The 27,769-nt window shown below is 45.2% G+C and overlaps 1 protein-coding gene across 11 annotated transcripts in view; it reads right to left on the reverse strand.

The window, feature by feature from the left end:
* The window catches only part of FRMD4A (FERM domain containing 4A), a 584,868-nt gene that overhangs the window by 132,579 nt on the left and 424,520 nt on the right, over positions 1-27,769 (reverse strand). For all 11 annotated transcript variants that reach the window (XM_036023926.1, XM_036023890.1, XM_036023900.1 and 8 more), the window contains 2 exons: positions 18,404-18,498; positions 6,557-6,649 (listed from right to left, as the gene is read on the reverse strand). In XM_036023926.1, coding sequence (XP_035879819.1) covers positions 6,557-6,649; positions 18,404-18,498 — 188 coding nt within the window. The remainder of the gene's footprint in view (positions 1-6,556; positions 6,650-18,403; positions 18,499-27,769) is intronic.

The following is a 27,769-nucleotide window of genomic DNA, read 5'->3' on the forward strand; positions in this document are numbered from 1 at the left end:
CCAGCCCCCTTCCTCTGCCCTCCACTCCTCTTTCCTCTCACATCCACCCCCTGGCACTTGGGAATCACTGACTATCTACAGCGAGTGTTAATTAAATGGACCAGTGATTTCATTTTGTAATAAACAGAAATGTCACATTCAGAATGCTGACTTTTGGTAGCAAAAAGGAGTGATCCTAATGAGAAGGATAATTGAGACTGCTGTGAGTTTGTGCGGCCAAATCTCTCTGATGATCAGTTTTAACAGAACTGAAATCTTAACTGGCACACCCAGGTGAGGTCTAGCAAGCTCTGTTGGTAGGCTCCTCGCTTTAGACCCAAGCCATCACTGACCCTGTGAGGGGCAAGAAATAGCACTGGGGTCTCCCCCAGTGAGGAAAGACACCAACAGTCAGGTCATGAACTGGCCCTGTATCCCTTCCCCCAAATTAAAGCTCCCTCCTTCTCTTTCTCTATTGCCCACTTCAATTCATTATTTGTGAAAGTCTACATTTGAAGAGACAGATCTCATCTCTGTTTAATTTCATACAAACAGTGCAGGTGCCCAGAGAGCCCCAGGGACACTGAGGGGAGAATGAAAGGAACAGCCCAGACAGGAGGAAGCATTCTGAGCACAAGGTCATGTCTACACAAAGACAGAGACTTCCTTAGGTGGCTTGGCCAACATTCCTTGCATTTTCTTTTCTTGACCTATTTCTCAAGCCTGCCTGGTGAACAATCTCAGAGGGTCACTGTTCTCCAATGTGGGGAGCTTGCCACACAGCACTAGCAAAGGTCTTTCGTTGCTAGTAAGGTGTGTGTGTGTGAGAGGTAAGGAGGTGGGGAAGATGGCACCGGGAGGCACGCAGAAATCTCATCACCGTGAACATGCCAAGGACATCCTCAGTGTGATATTGGGAGTCCAGGAAAATATGAGCAGGGCAATAGGTGAAACCGAAATTTCTAATAAGATGCTCTGTGGTAATGTATGGGAGAGACTGCAAGGGGCGAAGACCAGAAGCAGAGATGGGCACAGAGATTTCAGGACCCTAAGTCTGTAAAGGCTCTAATTAGAGCCAACAGGGTGTGCACGGAGGTAGGGAAGGTAGGGATGTAACAGCTAGTTAGGATGCAGACATCACAGGAGTTTGTGACTGAGGGCAGAGAAGGTAGCAGGTAGGAAGAAGGATCAGGGTTGACACCCAAGTTTCTGGCTTGGGGGGCTGGATGGGTGGTGGTGCCAAGGACAGAGACAAGGGGGTACCACAGAAAGAAGAGTGAGTTTGGGGGCAGAAAGCTGACACCAGCTGACTCAGGCAGAAGAGGGCAGAGAAGTGCCTGTGGAATTTGGGGCCTAGAGACTTCCACTGACCACAGGGGTGGTGGGACCAGAAGTTGGTCTGTCACAAAGCATGGGCCCTGTGGGATGAGGGGAGGGAGGTGGCACGTGCAGACCCATCTTCTGAACCTTTGCTGTGAACCAAAGGGGAAGCAAAGGGTAGCGGCTGAAGGAGGATGCAAGTTGGGAAAGTTTTTCTCTCTGTTTGGGTGGGAGCCAGGTGGCCATGTTGGGGAGGATCTGTGGAGAAGTAGCTGCTTCAGACAGAGAACAGGAGAGAGGAGATGGAGGGGGCAAGCTCCAGGAGCTGGGGGAGGGGCTGGAACTGGAGGACACATGAACCTGCCAGGCTTGGGTGACAGGACAGTGGTCACTCTTCCTCTTCCCAGGTGTGCGTGCACCATGGGTGGGTGAGATGCCACAAAATGAGGCGGATGCAATTCAGTTTGTGGGTAAGGACATGGAAGACTGATGGAGCTCACTCGTGCTAGCTTGCATTTTCTCTTTGAAAATCATGTTACGTTCTTGGAGCAAAGGGAGTGAGGTCTGGTTTGGAGCCTGCGGCTGAGGGAAGGAAAGCCAGTGTGGGCACACAGAGGCCCTGGGAGGCACACGATGGATGATCTCTGTGAGACGGTAACAACCAGCCATGCTCCAACGTGCAGCTGTGTGACTCCACTCCCCACCCTGCCACCACATGTGGCAGCTCGGGGGCAAAAATAAAAGAAGTGTGTGATGGACTGGTCCAGCCTTACTGGGATGTGTATGTGTGTGCACACATGCGCACACATGTATGTGTGTGCACCAAGCAGCAAGAGGAAGTAGGGTCCAGGGTAAGGGAGGGGATGCAGTGGTGCGCAGAAGGGTTTGGGCTGAATTGGCAAAGAGATGATGACAAGCACAGCTGCTCAGATCTTAGAAGTTGGAAAAAAATGCATAAACACCCCTCCTTCACTCGATGTGGAGTTTCCTACAGGCTGCCAGGCTCTGTGACTGTGGCTTTGCCCTTCAGGGGGTGCTCTGCCAATGGTGTCTGAGCTGGCAGTGCTAAACAGGAATGCCAGGCCTGGGAGGGCTGCTCTCCATGCATCTCTCACCCGGCGCTGGGTGCATCTGTCCCCGACACCATCTCTGCAGAGGGATGCTGGTTCTGCAGACAGGGCCAAGTGTGGAATGCGAGATGAACCAAGGTCGTGGTTCTTGACTTGGGTGCCTCTGGCCCTCCTGCAAAGGGAACGACCATGGCAGTCTCTAATAAACAACTGTCGTGTTGCTTTTTGCTTATGAGGCAGGCAGCATGGAGAACGGGGCGGGGCCCGAGGTTTGGAGTCGGCTCTGACTAAACAGATGTCATAGCTTACTAGTCACTCTGGGGGAGAATTTACCTGACACTCTTGGGCACCCACCTCCTATCTTTCATTAGGAATAATAAATAATTCCTGCTTCAAGGGTTGTTGTGAAGATTAACAATTATCCTGAGTAATAGGTAGCTCCCTTCTCTCTGACCTGCTTCCTTTGAGGTGATTAGTGAGACCCAGAAGCCACTGTGATCATTCCTGGTGATCTGACAGGTGAGTTGCAGGAGCAGATCCCTTTCAGGCTATATTTGGAGTCAATGAAGATAGGTTCTTAGTCCTCCATCCTGTCATTTTGAGAATGTTCTGTAGTGTCACATAGCTTGAGACCCTCTGCGGGAGAAATGCTCATTAAAAAGACATACTCTGGCTTCAAGGCTGAAGCAGAATTCTCAGAGTTCAAATTCTTGTGATTCAATATACTTGGGTCCTACGTTTCCTGTTCGGTTGAAAGGTGGCGGTAATTCTGCCCTCCCTCTCACAGGTGTTTTGTTTTGAGTATGCTCTACAGAGGAGGAATACAAAAATGTCAAATGACAAATCATCCTGAGATGGCAGCCCAAACTCAGATCCTCAGTGACACACGGTTAACACTGCCACTTGATGAATTCCTAAAACTTGGCTTTAAAGAGCTTGATAGTTTCCACAGTCTCTTTTCTCAGGTGGTTTTATTCCACTTTCCCACACAAGCTGACTGTACATTTATTAGAGAGATGCAATGTACAGATGTTTAAACATGAGCAGAAAGGCTCTCAGGGACTGGAGGGTCGGGCTGCCTCCAGGTATGCATGTGTGGTGGATGCTCCCGTCAGAAAGGTCGGTGTTCCCACACAGAGAATGCACTCAGCTGGACGGAAACCTTTGTTAGGACTCCAGCATATTCCAGGTCTGGGTCTTGCAGGAAGACAATATATCATACCACTCCTCTGGAGAAGAGGGCCCTGGGCATTCCTAGAAAGGTACCAAGTTATACATTGGGATTTCTTCCCAGGTTGATCACCAAGGTAAAAATGCAGAATTCACCTCCATGAGAGAATCTGCTTCCTCTCTCAGAAGAAACAAACTATCAGAGTTTCATTCCTACGCTGCTCAGCCAGCTGGAAGGTGGGGACTCAGGGTCATGGGGTTTCTGGGAGCCAGGGTCCTCTGTGGCCAGTGACGCCCACCCTGGGAGGCAGTTGCAATAGATCATGTGACAGAAGATGAGGAGAGGGCAGGGCAGCCAGAGATTTTGGAAGTAGCAGCTGAAAACTAATGCACATAAGAATGTGGGAAAGAAGAAAGTTTCAAGACCAAAAGCCTAGATGACTGAGTGGATAATGATGTCACAGATTTGAAGGGACCACAGAAGATTTGGGGATGTGGGAGTGGGAGAGAAGACAATGAATTTGGCTTTGGACCTGCTGTGTTTGAAGTTCTCGGGTGGCCAACAGGTAAATGGAGATAGGAACATAAGGCTCTCCAGAAAGATCTGCTCTGTGATGAGCTGGAGGAGGAGCTCAGCCTGTGGTCATACTGTTAGCAGTGTCTCCCTAAATGTGCATTTGGCGAGTTTTTCCTGAAGATGCCTGTGAGGTGTTCTGTGAGATGCCCGCTGTGGCCAAGCAGGGCAATGAGAGGCAGCGGCAGAGGCAGCGCTGGGCCTTCATTCACCCAGTCCCGGTTCTCTCTGCTGTCATCACTGGCTCTGCCTCTGCAGCTTCCTCCGTGTGTCTGGCTTCACAGACAGCAGTCAGTGTGGAGGGATTCGGAGCCATCTGCATATTCTCAGGGACAGGCACTGCACCTGGCCACCTCACGGTGCCCCAAGCTTTCCTCTAGCAGGGGTGTCCAAACTGTGGCCAAGGATGGTTATCTATGCGGCCAACACAAAACTATAAATTTACTTAAAACACCGTGAGGTTTGTTTTGTGATTATGTGTCATAATGTATTTCATATGTGGCCCAAAACAATTCGACTTCTTCCAGTGTGACCAGAGACGCCAAAGGGTTGGACACCCCTGTCTAAGGCATCATAGACACCTGGAAAAAAAAAAAAAAAAAAACAACTCTGACAGACAAGCAGCCCAGTATTTTCTCTTCTTAGTTAAGGATGTTGAAAAGCCCCAGGAAGGAGGAAACAGCCTAACGCCTGTATGGAAAGTGTGCTCAGCCACCTTCCATTACAGGTTACTCTTTGTTTCATAACACCACTTTTCCATTTATCTGAGAAAACTCAGACACCATTCAAAAGAACATGACATTGAAATCATGCCTGACAGTAATAAAAATGGCTAAGATTGGCTCTGATATGTTCACAGCTGTTAAGCAAATAAAAAAGGCATTAGCCCTGGCTGGGTAGTGCAGTGGGCTGGAACATCACCCCGTACACCAGAAGGTTGTGGGTTAGATTCCCCGCCAGGGCACATACCTAGGTTCCAGGTTCTATTCCTGGCTGGGATGCGTATGGGAGGTAGCTGATCGATGTTTCTCTCTCTCCCTGCCCCACTCCCCATCCTCTCTAAGATCAATAAACACATCCTCCAGTGAAGATTAAAACATTTTTTTAAGTCATTAAATGCAAGTTTAACTTTACCCCACCAGTTGTGTAAAGATACACACTTCTGCCTGTTAAATGGGGTCCTTACCCCTGGTTTTAGCCCCTTCTAATGGCTCCTGTGGTATCAGGATGGCTGCGTCCAAATCTACATTCCTGGCCATGCTCTTTAAGAGCTGAATTGTAGTAAATTTGCAGTAAATCAATATGTAGCTCTCAAACTTCTGCTCACACATTTTAAAAAAGCTGGGTCCATCTACTGAGTGGAAGGGCCTGTGTCACTGGCAGACACAGTACCCGAGGCACCCGGGGCACAAGGCACTCATGCCAAATGTCTCTGCGATTGTGTTTCAGTGAAGGTTCTAGACAGACACCTGATAAAGCCAAAGGGTTCTGGCTCCACTGACTGGGGTTCAGGCTCCAGTTTCGCTATGAGTTGTGCCTTCCCCCAGAACCAACAACATGACGCCCTCTGGCTTCACACAACCTTCTGCAAACCAATGTGGTAAGTCTGGTCGGCTTCCTAAGATTGTTGCAAATATTAACTACAAGAAGCAAATCCAGTTCTCTGTGGTCATAGAATAAAACTTACAATAGATTAGTGAATAGGAAACTGTTTCTGATATTATATTGTACCATATCTTATCCTCCATTACCAGAGAGTGCATTGACCTGTGGTTTACTGCTGGGGTTCAACTCCTCCTTTTTGGGAGAAAGTGGTAAGTTTCAAGAGGCCAGGTGGCACTTGTGATAGAAGGAAAGAATATACAAGCTTCTGTTATGTAGCTTCAAACAGCCACTGAAACACAACCCAAGAGTTTGTTATTGTACAAGACTCAGTTTGAGATATATGCCCCCCACAAAAAGTGAGAAAAAAAGGCCCTGGCTGGTGGGCTCAGTGGACTGAGCACCAGCCTATGAACCAAAGGGTCGCCAGTTCCATTCCTAGTCAGGGCACATGCCTGGGTTGCAGGCAGGTTCCCAGTTGGGGGTGTGTGAGGGGCAACCACACATTGATGTTTCTCTCCCTCTCTCTTCCTCCCTTCCCCTCTATCTAAAAATAAATAAATAAAATCTCTTTAAAAAGTTAAAAAAAGCTTGTTTCTGTATTTCACACAAGCATCCAATGCAAGAGCACAAACACGTGTGTCTGTGCACACACACTGACATGCCTCACACACTCACGCTGCAGGTTTGTATCTATTGGAAATGTGGCAATGGCATGACCTCTGTTCCTGGTAATGAGCCGAGACACATTCGATTTCCCTTTCTTTCGATCACTATCCCCTCCCAGATTTTTCTGACAAAGAAAAGAAGAAACAGAAGAGTGGATACCGGGCATACGTACCTGACACAGAAGTATAAAACCACGGGTCCTGACTTTTTGGGAAAGTCATGTTCCAACACTCTTCGGTCTAGCTGAAGCCAGTTTAAGTGTCCCCTGAGGAAAACAGAGATAAAGCGATTAGGGCTTTGGACTTTGCAGAAGTTTCTTGTGGCAAAGGTGTGTGTGTGGTGGAATGGGCTCGATCGCAGTTAAATATGGACCTTTGCCTCACTATTATGTTTTCAGTATTTGAAGAACCCAGAGGGATGTCCGGGGAAGACCGCATGAGCCGGACACACTGTGTGACGTGAGGGAGGGCGGCGATGCTCAGAGCCAGGGGTCAGAGACCGGCTGCCGCTGCTCAGGCCACACTGCAATGAAAATGTAATCACGCTCTCTCATCCCGAATTCCCATCCCACCACGCCGTGGGCTGCCTTTTTTCCTGAAGGCCTGAAAACACACTTTAGAATTATGATATCAATCTTCACAACATTTTGCTGGGAGCAGATGGGTTGAAAAGCCAATAACAGTCAGTTTCTTAAAAAATTAAACTTACATCTACCATATGACCTAGCCATTCTTCTCCTACGTGTTTACCCAAGAGAAATGAGAGCATACGGTCAGGCCATGAAAAGACTTTCACATGCAGATGTTCAGAAATACATTATTTTTTATAGCTCAAAACTTGAAACAAACCAAATGTTTATCAACCAGGGAAATGTATGAACAAATTATGATATAATGATATAATGGAATACTATGCAGCAACAAACGCAATACACTATTGATACACAGAACAACATAGGTGAATCTCAGGATAATTATGCTGAGTAAAAGCAACCAAGCAAAAAAAGAGTATAAATTGTAGCTTCCATCAGATGAAACTCTAGAAAGTACAAATTAATCTACGGTGACAGAAAGCAGATTGGTGGTTGCCTGGGGTGCGGGGAGGTTAGAGGGAGAGATTATGGGGGGCATATAGAAAATTTTGGGAGAGTGATGGATTACATCCATTATATCTTGATGATGGGGATAGTTTATTTGTGCTTACATGTGTCAAAACTTATCAACTCATGCACTTTAATGTGCATCATTTATTGTACGTCAGTTACACCTCATTAAAGCTGTTTTAAATAGCGGACCACAGACATACTTGATGATACACAAATGGAGCAACTTGTGCATTTGTTTCTTCCTTCCCTCCTTCCATCTCTTCTTTACTTTCATATATGTCAACTGACCACCTCCTTTGACAAAGGGTCTGTGGATGCAGCGGGGAGCAAAGTAAACACCATCCCTTTTCCCCTCAAGCTTACATGCTCAGAAGGAGACACTCAACTGCTACTTCCACAATTAATTACACAGTAACTAATAGTAGTAGGGCCATGAGTGATGAGAACATGTGAGGATCTGGCCTAGTTTGGGGGTCTGAGAAGCATTGCCTGGTGTTTGAGTGAGATCTGCAGAATCACGAGAGTTACCTCAGCCAAGAGGAAGGGGAACCACTTTCCAGGCAGAAGGACCAGCATGTGCAAAAGGCCCTGAGGTGATAAGAAACCCAGCACCTTAGGGTCGTGTCAGTAGAAAGGGATGAGGCTGGAAGGGGCAGGGACCTGCTATTGGGATCTTGGAGGCCATGATGAGGTTGCTCTTGGAAGAGCGAGGCACAGCCACATTACAGGTATGAGCAGAGAAATCTATCCCTCCTTTTCCCTCTCCTCACCCAGTCTCAGTCTATCACCCTGGAGGACTCAGAGCCCTAATCACCTTTACTTCACAAACTCATGCTGAACACACACAACTGGCAGCACAACGCCACTTCGGTGCCCAACGCCGTGTGACACCGATGTTCAGGTGCACAGGCACAAGCGAAGGCGCTCACGCTGTGCAGGATGAGCAGCAGAGGCTGTTGGGACAGACTGCCCTGTCACAGTGTCTGGTCCTCAAAGCACGTGCTTACCTCCAGAAAGTGGAAACCTGCCAGGGGCTTCCCTCTCCATTTTAGGAACTCACTTAGGTGGTACCTTCTGTATACACACACACATACACACACGCACAAGTCTCTTATTCCCTAAAACCCACACCTGTGGCCTATGTAGGGCTGATGTTTGGATCTGCTTCTTTTTCTGCCTTTTGAGAATCTCCCTCTGGAAATAAACTTTTTCTATAAACTTTATTTTCACTTTTGGTTACTCTTCTCTGAACATAGTAAGAGTGAAAAAGAATAGGAAAAAAAGTGTTTTACATAAAATGACTGTACCAACTTCTTCCAGCCTGGGATAAATTCCCAGCCAACGAGGGCATGGATCTGGAAAGAGAAAGCCAGGGTGCCAACTTCGTTTCTGGTTATACCAAAATGCTGGCCTCTGTGCCTTAGCTCATGTTGTTCCCTCTGCCTGGAATGTTCTTCCTCTCCTTCACTGACCCATCCTTCAAGACACCGCTCTCCTGTGCCTCCTCCAGAAAGCCTTCCCTGATGCACCTTCCCCACACCACACCCCAGCCTGGGACTGGGCTCTTGCAGCACCCATCCTGGGCACCAATGTGGCTGCGCTTCCCGCAGTCCAGAAAACTTACTCTGCAACACCTTCTTTTCCTGACAGCCTTTTTCCATCTGAAAAGCACAGCAAGATCCTCATAAAATAAAGTGTGTGTTTTTGATCAACTAGAAGGTGTTAAGACAAATGTGAGACCTAATTATTGGTAGTAAGAAGCTCCAGCCACTCCTTTCCTGCCTCTGAAACTGTCCCAAGTCTCCCCACATCTTCTGCATGTGCTCAGCCTCCTGCGTGCATGCCATATGCACACGCTGCGTGCTGACTTTGATCGTGCTGCTGCTCCTAATTGGAACAGTCTCTCCATCTCTTTATCTGAACGCTAGCCATTGTTCGAGGCTGAGTGCAGCCCAGTCTTTCAGTGAAGTCTCCCTAAGCCTGGGCTTCCTTTCAAACTCCTCCAGAGCTTCTGGTTTGTGTCGTCTGCAAGGCATTTATAGTGCAGTCTTGTACATGTAGTTATTTTCAAAAATACGACCCATCTCTCCAAGAAAGTTGTAAGTTTTCAACATTAAAAAAATCATCCCAGAACCAAGCACAAGACCTGGCAAATAGTCAGTGCTCAAAAGCCTTGCTTATTGATTGGATGACAACCTCCCAAAGCAACTGATCTGTGCCCAGATTTTTTTTTAAGATTTTATTTATTCATTTTTAGAGAGGGGGGAAGGGAGGGAGAAAGAAAGGGAGAGAAACATCGATGTGAGAGATACATCAACCAGTTGCCTCTTGCACACCCCCAACTGGAGACCTGGCCTGCCCTGCAACCCAGGCATGCGACCTGACTGGGAATGCAGCTGGTGACCCTTTGGTTCACAGGCCAGCACTCAATCTACTGAGTCACACCAACCAGGATGCAGATCTTAATTTATAAAAATAACTGAGCGACCACACAGAGAGGTCAATGTCATGGAAAGTAAAACTGAATGTTATTCACAGTTTCCCTAGAAATGAGAGGCACACCATGCCAGGCAGGACCACAAGGGGAAACACCAGTGTGAGTCAGGCAGAAAAGAAATGAGGAGGCACAGGCCTTTGTTGGGGTTTCCATGGGGAAGGCAAGGCAGGTCAGAGGAACAGCTTAGGGGCGAAGGGTGGCCCTAAGATGCCAGGTGCCTGGCCCTGAGCTGATTCAGAATGGGGCCCTCCAGGGCTAGGTGTGCTAGGGTCAGACAAAGGGAGTGGTTCAGGGAGTGAGCTCCGCACAGCAGGAGAGATGTACACAACTCTAGCTGTTAGTTTGCCTCTCTAATGGATGTCAAATAAATACAGAATCGAAGAAAAGTCAAGAAAGCAATCCACCCAATGGCCATGTAAATTTAAATGTATTCTTTTGCCTTACAATAATTCTTGACAAATGGTCTTATGGAAATGACCTTTGCATAATCCCCGAGAGATAAACTCTCACCCCTCCCCAATGGCACATGACTGACCACACAGACTGCTGGCACTTCTACTTGGTCTCCGGGGGACATGGTTCCTTCAGTAAAGAACCTCAAAGTGGGGCCCTTGTGCACTAAGAGACACGGAGATGGGTGTCACCCAGCTACCACTCTGCTGGGTTTGCTCACAGCCTGTTCCTCTTCATCCACGTTAACAGAGGACAAAAGAGAGGTGGATTCCCTCTCTAGGTAATTTTACTCCCCATGTTAAACTTTGTAAAAAGATGATATTTTAGCAATGAATTTCTTTAAATAGAAATTCCTTTGTCCCCAGACATATAGTAGTTTTGCCTTTGTCAGGTAATGAACTGACTAGAAAGTAAGAAAATGGCCAGGAAGCAGAGAGAACAAGGAGGCCAGAATCACCCCTGTGGTCTTTAAGGAAAGGTAAATTTCCTTTCTCCACTCCCCTATTCGAACTCCTCAGCCCCAGTTCAGTGAGGGTTGGCATGATGTGAATACGTGCAGGGTTCTGATGTCCATGCAGAGGTGGGCTCCCCCACATCTGTGCTGCCGGGACCCTCAGACAAAAATCTTTCCACTGAAAGGACAGGTGACTCATCCAAGGCCCCTTGCAAGTGCTCAGTATTTGGACAAAAGCCAAGAGATGGGTTAAGGAGCAAACTGGAAACCCTGGCTCTGAAACCATGCCCTCTGGCTGCAATAGGACTTAAACCATTTTCTGCTCCCTGTTTGGGGTTCAGTCATATTTCCTACACCCAGCAGTATTAATAATTCCTCACTTTCCAGGGCTTTTTCCTTCCTATGTGACACCTTATAGTTCTGACATCAAGCCCCTTTCACAAATTTTTTTTTATTTAAGTCAGAGTGGACCAGGGAGCAAGGAGGTAAAAAAGAGCATAAAAACATTTTCTAAATACAATGTAACTAAATAAGAGATGCCTTGGTTTTCATTATTCTCATTGATTTTTCATTTGAGAATGCACATCAGTGCATTTGCTAGTAACAAAGGACAAAAATAAAAAATGCCCCAGCAGACACTCAGTATTTTTTTATTGCTTGACTGATAACTATCTTTAAAGCTGCACAAGATAACACTCATTTGGTTTATGGTAGCAATAGGTCAAACTGTTGGGTCAGTAATAAATACGCAGTTGCTTCCAGGCAACGGAAATTGGATGCATTTATTTAATGGATTGCTTTTAGCTTCTACATGTAATACAAATAGATTTCTGGTTCAAGTGTTGGCACCTTCAGGAGAGATGGCTTTAAGGAGAGCTTTGTTTATGGAGAGTTACTGGAGGGTGGAGGTGTATGATACGATGATCCAAACTGATCATTCCTGGACTGCAGGGGAGAATGATACTCTATGACTTTCAGAGGTTTTCACTGTAGATGGCTGGCTTCATATGGAATGAGTTTCTATGGAAAGTCAAAGCAAAAGCATGAAATTCTTACAGATGTCCCTAGATGGAGGGGTGGGTAGGGAGCTCTTCAAATGTAACAATGTTTAACTTTTAGTTTCCTGACTCAGAAATACATGTGCTCATCAACATCAGGGACAGTTAGGGGATAATGATTTAACAAGAAACCCTCAAATAGTGGTCTTCCAGTGTGTGAGTGTGCGTGTGTGAGAGAGAGAGGGTGGGAAGAGAGAGGGAGAGAGGGGGAGAGGGAGAGGGAGAGAGAGAGAGAGAGAGAGAGAGAGAGAGAGATTGTGTCTGCACCAGACACAGACAACCACCGAGAGAGAATAATGACAAAGAATGTGCTGGGGAGACCAGATGACTAAAACGTGGGCTATTTTGTCCACCTGAATTTATGGCTTTAATTTTGTTTAATCCTCACCCAAGAACATGTTTATGGATTTTAGAGAGAAAGTAAGAGTAGGAAAAAGAGGGGGGTGGGAGGGAGAGAGAGAGAAAGAAAGGCTGAGAGAGAGAGAGAGAGAGAGAGAAAGACGTGTGAGAAACACCAATCTGTTGCCTCTCGTATATGCCCTCCCACCCCCCTCTTTGGGTATGGGATATACCCATATATCCCAAATTTGGTGTATGGGATAATGATCCAACCAACTAAGCCACCTAGCCAGGGTTATGGCTTTAATTTTTTATTTATGGAGACTTTGTTTCAAATCTTCTCCTGTGGTACCTCCAATACTATATCTTATTCACCTCCTAAACTAAAAATGCAAGCCATACAAGGGGTCAAAAAGTCTCATTATTTCTAGTGCTGAACAGTGGATGCCAAATAAACGTCTGCTAAAGAACCAGCAGGTCAGCCTCAAATTTGCCCATAGACCAATATTATTGTCAGTGCAGGGACAGCCAGCCATGTGTAGACATCGCTCCTGCCCTCAGTAAAAGAAGGGAGGGAGGGAGTCTCCACAGTCAGTGAGAATTCACTCTGCTCCCCCTTGTCCAGGATCTGAGCTCTATCGTAGGACTTTCCTTGGGAAAGGAAAAAGTCAAGACAAAGCCTGGATCCATTAAGGTCTCCTTGGATCACCCCATTCTTTTTTCATTTGTCTTAGCCACACACAGAAAGAGTTCTGCTAAAGCCCTTTTCTGGTCACAAAATAGAAGGCATGGCTATTACCCATACGTCTGCCAGTCTCCAAGGTGGCAGTGAATGTCGAGTGCCATGTTCAGAAGCACCTGTTACAACTCAGGCCCAGAGGTTGTAGCCACTGATTTCTCTTCAGTCTCATGGTTCCAGGCATTTAATGAATGGAAATCCTAAACCTATTTCTAAATATTAAATTGCTTCCCCAGAGCAACATTGTGTCATTGCTTCTTCCATGATTGGAAAACTGCTGTTCTACTTTGCTTATTTTTAAACTGTACATAAGCTCGTGGTTGGGAGTGCCCATCAACTAGACCCTGTTCAGAGGACGCAGCCAGTGCCAGGTGCGGTTCTGGTGGGACGGAGGGGGGAGCTCAAGGACGCAAGGACCCGGCAGAGCAGAGGGTGTGCCCCTTTATCCCAGCATTGGGTCTACGGACCCGGCTGATTAAGGACACACTGGGCCTTAATTATCTGGATAAATCAGACTCCCCCAACAGTACTAATCAATGTTCAATTAATTAAAACATTGCACCTTTTTGTTGTTTTTTTTTAAATCCTTAATTGGTTCTTAAACTAGGATTCTGGATTCAGAATGTCTGTAAACCCTGTAAAATTTAAGCACAGATTATTCTATGTGTAAACTTTTGTGCAGGGAAGGGAACATACCTCTTAAACAAATGTGAAAGGGGTCTATGATTACATAAGAGGCTAAGAATTTCCTTAATTGATAGGTGAAATTTCTTAATTGGCATGTGAAAATACATTCTAACTGTACCTGGCTTTTAAAATGTACAGTGATTGCTGACCAAGTTTCTTATCTTTCTCCCTCAACTTTCCAAATATTTCTTAAAGGTTTTCATTACATGGATACTCAGTTACAGCATCTGTCACACAATTCTTAAAATTTATGACAGGAGATTCATATTAAACTTTAAATACATTATTATAATCATCACTTCAATTTGGGGGTATGTTTGACTGTTTCTGCTAAATAGTCTAAAAGTTGTTTAGTTATAGCTTTTGAGCATGGGGTCCTCTGTCAACAATTTTCTAATTTAAAAAATTAAAAACGTGGTATTTGTAAATGTCCAAGTTCACCAAACTGTACACACTAAAGATGTACAGTTCTTTGTAAATAAATTACACCTCAATAAAGCTGTTAAAAAAAAAGAAACCCAAACAGATGAAACAAAAACTATGATTGAGAATAGATCAGGTAATTAAATAAAGGGCTTCACTGATTTAAACCATACAATCAGAGCCCTGATCTCTGAAGACAAACAAGTAAACAAAATAACAACAAAAAAGGACCCCAGCAACATGAGTGTTAAAAATGGCAATGGGAATATTTCAAAAATAAAATGTGAAAATAGCCTTCCTTCAGTGGTGAATGCCAGTGCTGCTAAGTGAAAGCCCCAGCCTGGCTGCGTGGCCTGAAGGGTAAGTGCGAGGCGAGCGTGAGCTCCCCTGAGCTGGCTCTCGCACTGCTGGGCTCCAGGGTCCATCTGGAACCCAGAGACTCTGGAACTGCGCGGGTCCCTGCACGTATCACAACCGGCCCCAAATATTCTAAGTTTGAGTGATATCAGCTTCTCCCTGGATCTCGTGGGAGGGGACAGAGGAAATTTACTCCAGTGTTCCCCTCTCTCTGGAACTGGGGTTTTCATAGATGGATGCGTGTTGGGAAAATCTTGCTGCTCAGGCCACCCCCAGACCAATTAATCACAATTCTGGGGGCAGGCCCAGGGCACTGGCACTTCAACAGAAAACCACAGCTTTAGCAAAACATAAACAATTAGTTTAGGATCAAATTAATACGAGGCGCTTCCTTTGCTTAGGAATGTGTTAAGGGTGGCCAAAATGTCACTGTCTGCTTGTATCACCACAACGCAGACCATGTACAGATAACCATCTGTATCTCTTTTTATTACGGCAGATTTATAAAACGGAAAAAGGCATGCTCGGGAAAATTGGTGACACTGGAATGAAGACTATAATTTAGTACCTATAATATACTAAGGTTAATTAACATAGTTTGTAAAATATCAACATTTGGGGAAGCTGGGTGAAGGGTACATGGAAACTCTGCACTGCCTTTGCAATTCTTCTGTAAGTGTAATTATTTTAAAATATAAAATTTAAAAATTAAATTTAAGAAAGAGAAGGTGAAGTTAGTAATAATGTCATGCCAGTGTGGATTAGCTAGCAACGTTAAATATCCATGGGCATAAAAGTCTTGCACTAGGGGCTCAGATACCTTATTCAAAAATACAACAACTTATGGGGCAAGAGAAGCTTAGAGATACTTCCAATTTTCTGTCTGCATTCTGCTGTATATAATTTTTCTCCAGGTCCATCCAGATCCTACAAAATGTCATCAACAGCAGTTACTACTGAAAGACTCACTGATAATGTATGACCTAAAAGCCCTATATTCTACCATGAGTCATAACATGGCTGCTAATATCTTACACTTCTACAGCATTTTATACTTTATAACACTTTCCAAGTATTAGTCTTGTTTGATTTGCATGAGGAAATAGACAATACACAGGGTATGCCATGGGCCAGAATAAAGGCTGAAACTTCAACTGCATTTGATTATAAAACGCTGTGTAGCGCCTGCAGAAATCACACACACACACACACACACACACTACACGCCACAGCACAATGCACAATTTGAAACTGAGGTTTTTAAAAGGCCTTATGTTAGTGTCTAGGGGCACATGTTACAAGGCTAGTGCTTACTGGCCTCATACGATCATCGACCTAGACTAAGTCCCACCCACAGGCACAGTTTTTATTCTTCCCTTTTTTGACCAGGAAAAGAAGAAAAGTTTAGATTATCAAAGAGGCCACCAGCCAACCTCCCTTGGCCCCAGATGTTATCGGGCCATGACTTTGCCCTGAGTCACGGCTGTCCCCTTTGTTTCTGCTGTCCTTAACTTCCTGGGGGCCCCTGACACTCGCCGTTTCCCCCGTGAGTCAGGTCCACCTGCCAGGTCTTTCTCAGGAACTGTCTGCCAGCTGCTGTTCTTTTCCACTGATCTGGGGGCCGCTGCCCACTCCTGCAGTTGCTGAAGAAACCCTCCCACCCAGACTCAGGTGGTGGCCACTCTTTCTCTAAACTGTGCCAGGAGATGGCTCACATCCTCTTCATCACCACCCCCACAGATCCCTCCATGCCACCAATGCCTCTCCAGGCTGTGGGCCACGTTCCTCCAGCCTGGTCTCACACACATAAGCACCTTCCTGGCCCACCCTGGGGACCTGGGCAGCTCAGACCAGAGCACACGGTGCCACTCGATAGGATACGAGGCCTGTGCTGCATGCCCCCACTTTCCTTCCGGTGGTGTGGTTCCTGCTCTCCTCCGTCCCAGGAGAAGAGAGACTTTCTACCTGGCATTGACTCCTGGCTGGTGCCGTGAGGGAAGTGATTTGACACACGCAGCAGGCGCATTTCTTCCTCGTTGGCGCAGGACAATATGCTCACTCTTTGATTCTTATTTATTCAAAAGGGAAATCTCACTGGGACTCACGGAGAGGTCATGGGGCCTTTGAGAGGAGGAATGGTGTTTGGGAAATGTGAACAATGGGATGTGATTGACTGAAACTTCTGGTTTCCTTCTAATTAGTGCTAATGTATAAATAGCAATTTCAGGGGTTTACAGTGATTCTCAGGAGGAAGGGTAGAAACACCTGCACTTTTTCAGTGTTGTCTTAAGGCAGGGGTGTCAAACTCATTTTCACCGGGGGCCACATCAGCCTCCCAGTTGCCTTCAAAGGGCTGAATGTAATTTTAGGACTGTATAAATGTAACTACTCCTTAACAGTTAAGCAAGAGCTCAGCGCTGCTGCCAGGTAGAAACAAGGTGCCAGGATAAAACAAGGTGGAGGGCTGGATTCGGCCCATGGGCCTTGCATTTGTCACCTATGTCTTAAGGCATTGGCTCCTTCCCTCCACAGCCCTTTACTCACAGCCATGCTTACTTGGCTGTACCCACAGGCACAGCAAACCCTCCAGAACAGGGGCCACATCTCCTGCCTTCCTTCTGGCTCAGTTTCCAACAGGCTCAGAGCCAGGGGCTGACCTCATTCCTCTTGGCCTTCTCGAGGAAGATGCGACTGCTCCTGCTGCCTGCTCCCTGACCACCCCACCATCTGAACTGTCACTAATTCGGGGGGTGATCATCTGTCTGTTCCAGTTTGCCCAAGACAGTCCCAGTTTATACCGCCTTTTACTCTTAGGGTCTCAACTTGTGGTTCCCCAAGCTCAGTGTATCCAGGTGCAGACATATCTGATCTCTCCTACTCATCAATGCAGCTGCCCCCTGTCGTTGCCTCTGAGCCCATCCTGCCTTGACAGCACCATCTGCTTAATGGCATATGGCCTCCCCTGCACTGTCCCATCCAGCCACTAACTCAGCCCTGATCTCTTAGTATTTTAGAAAATCATCTCAGTAAAGCTAAAGATTTGTAGAAGTGTGTGTGTGTGTGTGTGTATGTAAACAGAGGAAAGAAAATTATTAAACATCTACTTAGAACACATTCTTATTAGCAATCTGTGTAGGTTTTTACTGTACTCTTTTATTAATAGTATATCAAGAAGGAAATTCAAATTTTAGTAAAGATGTTTCTTACTTGTGTTGCAAAACACCACTTCATAGACCCAAACTGAAAGACCACTGAGAACAAATGGACTTTTCATCAGATGGGTGATCAAATTGTTTTTTTTTTTAATTTTTATTCATTGACTTGAGAGAGAAAGATATCAATTTGTCATTCCCCTTATTTATGCATCCATTGGTTGATTCTTGTGCCCTGACGGAATCAAACCCTCAACCTTGGCACATAGAGAGGATGCTCTAACCAACTGAGCTACCCGGTCAGGGCTAAATTTCTGATTTTTATATTCTCTCTATTTCAGCTTTGGCAGTGAAACTGCACAGATACTTTTCATTTTGAATTTATCATCAAATTCACTTCCTGTTATTGTTATTCCAACACTGGAGAGAAAAGTTTGATTTCCAGAAGTTTTCATTTAATTTTAATAGAAAACAAACCCATGCAAATCTAAAAAAAAAAAAAATTGGTTCTGAACACAAACATGGTTGATTATAAGAACTAGTTTACCTAATAATTTCATAATATGATCATCACCCTAATTACATCCTTTGGCTGTTCCAGGCATGATCACAAGGCCTTTGAAATTCAAATGATGAACTTGGGCTGACCCCATCCCACAGGACCCAAGTGGCCGGTAGCTGATTTCACTGCTGACAGTTGCAATAGCATGATTTCACATTTCCCCTCAGGTTCCGCGGGCTCCTGGGGCACTTACGTCTCATCTGTGAAGGCTATTCCAAAGTACTCCTTTTCCTTCAGGTTGAAGTGCGAGGCCACGAGGTCAAGCAACTCCTTGGCCAAAAGTTTGGGCTGGAAGGAGAACAAAATGGGAAAGGGGTGAGTGACAAGAGCTTACATTTCCTAAGTCATGCAATTTCCAATGTGCATAATTTTCTAAATGTAATGTATCAAAGTTCTAGCACATAAACACAGAAGGTTTTTCTAAAACCCAAAGGAGCAGACAACGAGGACACCACTAAGCAAATAGCCAAGTACAGATGGAGACCTTCTGCCTTATTCCGCAGTAGTTCATACTACCAACAAGGGTACTCGCTCATTGACAGTGCTATCAGACCCTGCGTCTCTCCTTCCGGCCCAGGAGAGCATGTCATGCTGAGCTGATAGGAAGATGCCTTATTTAAAAAGTGTGTCCATATGTATACAGTAAATATACATGGTATATGTTATAAATGATATAACATGTTTTAACATATTTGATTATAATATTAACATTATAATGGACCATCCCATACTCTATACTTCATGTTACATATATGATTTACATATATAAAAATTATAACATATTTATTTAAAATATATCAATATACTTTTAAAATATGTTACATCATACTTATATTAATGTTATAATGGCATGTTACATAATATCTATTATATTATGCATTTAACATATACTTACATAGTATTTACTATGTGCCAGGCCCTGTTCTAAGCACTTTACAAATTCCAGTGTCTTTAGTCCTCATTGCAGCCCCATGAGGTGGTCTGATCGTTAACCCCATTGTACGGGGAGGAAACAGGCAACCAGAAGACTCAACATCTCTGTTTAGGTCTTAGGACTGGGATTTGAAGCCTGGCTCTGGACACTTCACATTTGAACACACTATATGCTCCTATAATTAACAATCCAAGCAATAAAATAGTGCCCTTGTGCAAGAAATGTTAAGGTCATGGCCAAAGGGCGTTGTGAATAGTATTTAAGCACAAACTGAAATACACCTTCCATCTGCCTTTCCAAAGGTGAAGATTAGCCTTTACCTAAGGACATTTTTATCATACTCTTTCCCAAGCATCTCTGCCAATGTAAGAGACTGTTCCAGAGCTTTAGGCATGAAATCACTGTAGATGCCTACACTGTTAATATGCCATTCACTCGGGTCCATCACTGTTGAGATGACCACAGACTGCCAGGCTCAGAAGTTGGGGAGCCAGGGAAAGGCCGTCTGCTAGGGACGCAGGGCTAACTGGGGAGAGTCATCTGAAAATCGGCTCCCAGGGCAGGCACAGGCAAATGCACTGCCTTCATACTGTCACAGCGACTCCATTCCAAGAACACTTGCTGGATGCCTCCAAGCTCAGAGCAAAAACAGATTCCAGAAGAGAAAATGTACGTTTGTTTGTGCACGTACATGTACAAGGCCTGTCCAGCAAGTATCCAGCCATGTGCTATGAAAGAGAGACACATTACCGACAAACATACAAGATACAGGAAACATTGTACATAGGACAATGATGCCTCAGTCCCCTTCAAAGTGGGCACCTTGTCACCTCACACAGTTCTCCCAGTCACCATCAGCTGCCCTGTTGTATTTTCCTGAATCTCATCAACGGCCTGAAATCTCTTCCCTTTCAAAGGTGATTTTAGTTTTGGGAAAAAACAGAAGTAGCAGGGTGCCAGTCTTGGCTGTAGAGGGGCTGAGTACCTGAGTGATTGGATGTTTTGCCAAAAAACTTCACATTCAGACGTGATGCATGAGCGGGCGCATTGTCATGATGAAGCTGCCAATCACCACTGCCCATAGCTGTGGACTTCTGGATTAGCTGAATAGTTTACGTAGAAGAATGTTCAAGCTTTACACAAAACTTGATGCAGATTCGTTGCTCTACTCATTCAGTCATTTTTAATGCAATGGCTACACAGTACCCATGCTTACTCAACAGTGTCTACCGCCCCCACTGACTAGTACGGTGAAGTTGTCATTGTTCACACATACACATTCCAGTCCACTCTCCTTGGCTGCCAGGTTACATAGATATTGCACAAACTGCTTTGGTCATATTAACAATGGTTGGACTTTTTCCGGACAGACCTTATATGTGCATTTATAGCTTTCCTGAGTATATTTCCTATTCTGGTGTGTACTCTGTTGTAGTTCACTATAAGGAAAGTGCATAAGACATGTAAATCAAGATTTACGTGGCAGTTTTAGAACTACCATATGATGCAGCAGTTTCACACCTGGGTATTTATGCAAAGAAAACAAAAATATCTATTTGAAAAGATACAGGAGCTCCAATGTTCAATGGGGCACTATTTACAACAGCCAAGACATGGAATCAACCTGAGTGTCCATCAGTGGGTGACAGGATAAAGAAGATAGGTGTATATGTGCAGTGGAATACTGATCAGCCATAAAAAATAAGGAAATCTTGCCACTTGCAATAACATAAATGGACCTGAAGATATTACACTAACTGAAATAAGTCAGGCAGAGAAAGATAAAGATCATTATAATCTCACCTATATGTGAAATCTTAAAAACTTTTTTTTAAGAACTCATACAGAGAACAGATAGGTAGTTGCTGAGGAGGTAGAGGGGAGTTGATATGCGTGATGGTGGTAAAAAACAAAAGAGAGAGAGAGAGTTACATGATGGTACGGTTCCTTATTTCCTTGTTTGGGTGCTGTTCTGGACTGCACTGTGTCCCCAGCCAAATTTCTATGTTGAAGCCCTAACCCCAATGGAGTATTTGGAGATGGGGACATTGGGACATTATTAGGCTTAGACAACATCATGAGAGCAGCCTTCTATGATAGGATTAGTGTCCTTACAAGAAGAGACACCCAAGGGCTTGTGCTCTGTGTCTCTTCACCACGAGAGGACACAGTGAGAAGGTTACCCTGTGTACATCAGGAAGACAGCCATTACCAGAATCCTACTGTGCTGACACCTTGAGCTGACTTCCAGCCTCCAGAAATGTGAAAAAATAAATTTCAGTTGTTTAAGCAACCTAGTATTTTGTTATCGCAGCCCTAGCAGACTAAGATAGGCACATTTCCTTTAATTCAGCATTGCTGAGTGTCTAATATGTGCTAGAAACTAGCCAGTTCTGCAGGAGATACAAAATGAGCAGCATGCAGCACCTGCCAGTCAGGACTCAGATTTTAGCAGGGGCACAGAATAAGGGATGGTGTTCCTTTAAAAAAGCCAAAGCAGATGGTTCCCTGATGCTGCCTCACTCCTGGGTTCACAGGGTGCCAGGCCCTGTGCCTCAATGACCATCAATTTACCAGTGCAAACAGCTGGAAAGGACAGGAGTGGGTTTGAATTGAAGGCAGAGCTTCCTCCCCTCAAAGATGTAAATCAACAGGAGAACCCATCTTGACCAATCAAAGCCATCTAATATCTATACCTCCATTCACACTAACGTTTGAAAAGGTGAAAAAGCAATCTGTGACCAGCAGGGAATTCAAGACTTCATGTAAGACCCTCCTCTATGAACAGCAGCAGCCACCATGAGGAATGTAGTCAGTGCAGTGTGTGTGGCTGGTCTCAGAACATCTCTGGTCAATTACTAAGTGGGATCCAAGACGAGGGGTGATCCTGAGGCTTCTGGCTGTGTTTGCTCCATGCTGCAGCAGGCTGTGTTAATGGCATCACCTCCACCCCCAGAAAATTCCTGGCTGCCCAGATACAAAGCATTTAATGTACAGGTTGTGACTGAATAGAAGGCAATATAGCTGATATTTAAATTGCAACACAGCATAATCTATCTGTGCAAATGGTTGCTGGCCTTTTCATTGTGTTTCTACAATGCCTGAAATTTCTTGAAACATTTCTGATAATCTTTTGGATCTGCCTTTGAAGCTTGTGTCCCATTGGTAAAAGTATTCTCACTGTTGGTAAATCTTTTTGCGCTCAGAGTAAATGTTTTTTGGTTATTTTTTAATTGTCAAAAGTCACTTGAAGTCAAGTCTACTGAATGGAGACAGAGAAAGGGTGGTGAGCACACTGCTCAAACCAGTTTTGTAAAATGAGGTATGACTATAAAGTAATTATTGTGGGTTCTGAGGGTTACGGTGAGGTTTCCAGCCCCAACTTAGCAATGATAGAAATAAGACTGCGTTCTCTTTGAGAGGTAAATTTTAAAGCCAACATCTCAATAGAACTGATCAGAGATACAAAAATTTACCCAGAAAGAGAAATAATTACAGTCATGCACCACTTAACAATCGGGATACATTCTGAGAAATTCGTCATTAGGCGATTTCATTGCTGTGCGAACATCACTGAGTGCACCTACGCAAACCTACATGGGAGAGCCTAGTGCACACCCAGGCTGCGTGACAGAGCCTGTTGCTCCTGGATTACGGGCCTGCAGAGCATGTTACTGCACAAAAAAACAAGAGATCAAGTCAAGCACAAGAGAAAAGTGATGCCATCAGAGACCCGATAAACATGAGATGTATGAGGTTGCTGCCAGCATAACACGGCACAGTGTTTTACAGAAAACTTTTTCTTTAATCCTCACCCGAGGACATTTTTCCATTGCTTTTTTTTTTTCAGAAAGAGAAAGGGAGAGAAACACTGATGCAAGAAAGAAGCATCAACTGGTTGTCTCTTATACATGCCCAGATCACGGATCAAACCTGAAACCTAGGTGTGTGCCATGACTGGGAATTTGACCTTCAACCTTTTGGTTATGGACGATGCTCCAACTAACTGAGGCACACTGGCCAGGGCACAGCAAACATTTCTTTACAGATAAGTAGAAAGAGTACATTCTAAATTAACAATAAAATATACAGTAATTACATGAACCAGTACCATAGTCATTTATTATCAAGTATTGTGTACTGTGCATATTATATGTGCTACACTTTTACACATCTGGCAGTGCAGAAGGTGTGTTTACACCAGCATGACCACAGACACGTGAGTAATGTGTTGAGACCATTATGAGGCTATGATGTCATTAAGCAATAGGAATTGTTCTGTTCCATTATAATCTTATGGGACCGCTATTGTCTTATGTGGTGCACCGTTGGCTGAAACGGAATGTGGAGCATGACTGTACTTTCAGGGCTGGAACAGTTTATGACATGATTAAATATAGTAATCATTCCACAGAAAGGGTGGGGTGAATGGAGGTGTGTGTGGGGAGGGGCTGGAGGAGCAGTTTGGGAAAGGAAGGTGATCTGGGGAAGCAAAAGTGGTCCTAGCCAGCAAGCCTTGAGCATCTGGGCTCCAGGGGTGGGGTAAAGCCTTTGATGTGGCAGCAATGGGGCTACTCTAACTAATCCTATTAAACACTCAAATTACCTACTCAGCTCCACTTTTAACTCCATCCTTCCAAGGAATTCACTGAGGCCTTGCTATCTTAGATATGGTGCTGACCATATACATTGAGTGGGTTACCAAAAGCAAGAGATCATTCCTTTGCCAATGCAGATTCTGGCCTGGAGATGTCAGGCAGGCTGGGACACAGTGTTACAGGGTGCAGCCAAGAAGGGGGACCCCAAATGGGCATCTGAAATGCGGTCCAGAACTTAAGGTGTCCAGGAGATTTTAAGATGCCTCCATCCCCCACCCCAGGGTGTGGGTTGGGGGAAGGGACAAATGGAGCAGGGCCATTGAGAGCTGTTTAGCATAGCAACAGCCTTGCAGCTAAGCTCTGGCGTGGTCATTTGGCAAATCTATAACCTTTGACTGGTTGCATAGATATGTTAAGTAGCTGTGATCAGCTCTAAGCCAGGGGAATGGAAGTAACTTCCCCACCCAGATGTAGCTGGGGGGGGGGCGGGTCCCCTGAGTTACAGCGCCTGTGTGGGAGCTCAGAGAGGATTGGCTCCAGGACATGGGGCCACGCATGCCCAGACTCATGATGGCAGTTCAGTAAAGCTGGAAGGATACGAGTTCCGGCATGTGAAACCGAGTGTGGGAGGAGTCGGAAATGGGGCTGCAGAGGAAGATTGGCTGCGGGGATTTAAAAACCCAGATTTGGCGGCCATTGAGGAGGAGAACCATGCTGCTTTAGGGAGGAGAGCCATGCGCAGCCCTGAGAAGAAGAGCCATATGCAGCCATTGGAGGAGAACCATGCTGCTTTAGGGAGAAGAACCATGCTGCTTTAGGAAAGAGAGCCATGCACAGCCCTGAGAAGGAGAAGCATGCGGACTTAACAGAGTGTAGACTCCTGCAGCCCTGAGAGAGGGAGAACCACGTGGCAGCCCTGAGGGAGAGAACCATGCGTCTTTAGCAGAGTGGAGACTCCCGCATCCCAGAGAGAGGGAACCACGCGGCCTAGCAGAGTGGGGACACCCACAGCTTTAGAAGGGGGAACCACCACCTGGTTTTAGCAGAGATCCAGGCGACTCATCCGAGGGTGCTGGGAATCCAGGGAGGTCTCCCAGTCGAGATGGAGTACTAACTGGGAAGAACCAGAGGACTGCCTGAGCCATGGACTTCTATTTCCTTTCCTGAGATATGGTACTCTGGACTGGGCAAAGGGGGAAGGAAGGAAGGACTGTGTGTTTGTGGGTGTTTTTAGGGACTTTAGGATTTTTTGATACAGACATTAGGTCACTGCTTTAAGTTTGTATAGCATTAAATAAACATTTCCTTTCCTTTTCACGAATCTCTGGCATTGAGAGACGTCTTTCCTAAGGTGGCGGACATAACGGACCCGGGGCCTTCTTTCAATAATAGTATATCATCCCAGGCCCCCCTTGTTGTGTTCTGTAACAACAGCACAGCCAGGTTCCAGATGAAATCCAGCTGGCCTCAGTGGTCCCTGCTGACCCTCTGCCATTCCTCCTTTGCTGCTTCTACTTCATGGACAAGAGGTTAAGGATCACGAGCCAGGAAAGCCACGTCTGGATGAGAGTTACAGTCTATCACTCACTTAAATCCAGTACACTGATGTTTTAGACATCAGTACTGACATTCTAGATATCAGTACTGATAATGCATCAGTACTTTGAACTTGGTTCAAAGTGAGTCTTCCCTGAAAATGGAAATCAGGTTTCTAAGCCTGTAGAGCTAAAGATCTGATGCAACACACACTGAAGGAAGTCACCAGAGTAACAGCTGTCACCCTCGGAGCCTCATGGAGACTGACTTTTGGCCCTTCCCTGGTGACGTACCCCTATGATTTAGCTTGTTACCAGAAACTTTTTTACACTGGAATTTCAACAGTGAGAAAATGGACTTTATTGGCAACTCATAAGCTGAAGGCAACTAAAAGGCTATCAGCAACAGCATCACCACTGGAACAAACATGGTCTCAAATGCATTCTTTTCAATGACTGGGCCCATCTGGATGCCTGCTGTTGGTTTACAATACTTTTTGTTAGCCCCATTACTTCCCAATGAGGAAAAGCCTATATTTATTGTATTTTGCCATGTATAATGCACATTTTTGCCCCACATTTTGAGCGAATAATAAGGGCACACATTATATATGGGTAGCACTAAGCCATGGGTGTGTATTATATACAGGGGTGCATTGTACACAGCAAAATATAGTATTACCCACAATTTACAAATGGGGAAATAAAGGCATTTAAGGGGTTGATGCAGATTTGGGGTTACAACTCCCAAGTTTTAAGTCCCTCTGAAAGCCATACCCTACACAACTACCGAATCATTATGTTGTACACCTGAAATGAATAGAATGTTGTCTGTCAATCAAATCTCAACAATAATAATTTAAGAAGCCACACTCTATTGTCCCCTGTGACAGCTCCATCAATGACAACACTCCCACAAGCCGGATGGCCATGCGGTGTGACTGAGGAATGAACCTCACTGTGGAGTCACTGTGATGTTTGGGGTCATCTGCCGTCAACAGCATAACCTAGCTTATCCAGAATGATCGGGCACCAAACCCTTACTTCTCTGTATGGCCAGTTTAAGAGCATTTAAGGTATCAGACTTGCGATTTCCTGATCTTGCAAACTAAGACAATATCCTACCTTGACCCCATAGTGATTAATGTACTACATTGTTCTAAAATTTTTTAAAACCAATTTAGAGAAAGTTGCTGAATAAGCAGAAAGCTTTATGCTCTTATGTACTTTGAAGGGATGTTTACAGAATCCTGCTGATTATAATTTGATGATTACTTGTACTATAAACATCTGTGGAGTTTGCAGGGATTGGGCTGGGAACGAGGCCAGGAAGGCTGTAGCTCAGTCAAGTTCCACAGCACAAAGTGGGCAAGGCCAAAGTGTGGACTCAACCAAGGCGACACTGTGCATCTTGGGTTAGAGACAGCCTGTTCCGGGGGTCACTGGTGATTTCCTGGCCCTATGAGGTCACTAGAGAATGGGGCAAAAGTAAGTTTATAGTTGTGAATACATGAACAGAGTGTTTTGTATTATTATTTATTAGTTATTATATACTTTCCTTAAGAACAACTGTAAACCTCCTTTTGCCACACCCTGTGCATTTACAGCTGACTTTCTTTTAGCCTGTAATTAACCTTGTTTACTCAGTAACTTCTGGAAGAAGGGCAGAATAACTCCTTGTCATCACTGGTCTGACTCTACCACCCAGAGCCGAGTTCCCGAACACTCTGGGCCTTTCCAGTGGGAAACCATGCACATACCAGCGTGCACAGGGCTCTGGAACAGGCCTGCCTACTTCTCCACCTACTTCCGAGCTGGGATGGGATCAGACTGTAATTCGCTTCACACAGCTGCAGGACCACGCAGTGCTCTAGGCACATGCCCTAGACAAAGATCCTTTAGGGTGATCTCTGCGAGCCGCTCAGGCAAAGTCTGGGGAGAGGAATCTGATGATGCGGTGGCACCGTGGCACCTGCCCAGTCCTCCACAAAGTGTTTTTACCACCACTGGGCCATGACACATACTGCCACTTTAAACTTCACATGGTCACATCCCAGACAGAGGCTCTCAGACAAACTGCATCACTTCTCTGGGCCTCAGTGACCTCTCTCTGTAAAAAGTGAACTAGGCTGGTGAAATGGATTATTGCCCAGAAAAATTACTCTTAATGTTATTATTAAATGTAGCTTCTTCCACCATGACTTCCACCCTTAGTGGGCTGGGCAACATCCCACAAACCAAAAGATTGCTGGTTTGATTCCCAGTCAGGGCACATGCCTGAGTTGTGAGCCAGGTCCCCAGTTATGGGCATGTGAGAGGCAACTAATTGATGTTTCTCTTGCACATCACATCGAGATTTCTCTCTTTCTCCCTCCCTTACTCTCTAAAAATAAATAAAATCTTAAAAAAAAAAAAAACATAGCTTCTTTCTTCCCTAAAAACTGCCCAACCTTCTCAAGGGTCTGTTTACCCCTTTGAAAAATCTTTATAAA

Source organism: Phyllostomus discolor, chromosome 1 (assembly GCF_004126475.2).
Source record: "Phyllostomus discolor isolate MPI-MPIP mPhyDis1 chromosome 1, mPhyDis1.pri.v3, whole genome shotgun sequence".
Taxonomy (NCBI): domain Eukaryota; kingdom Metazoa; phylum Chordata; class Mammalia; order Chiroptera; family Phyllostomidae; genus Phyllostomus; species Phyllostomus discolor.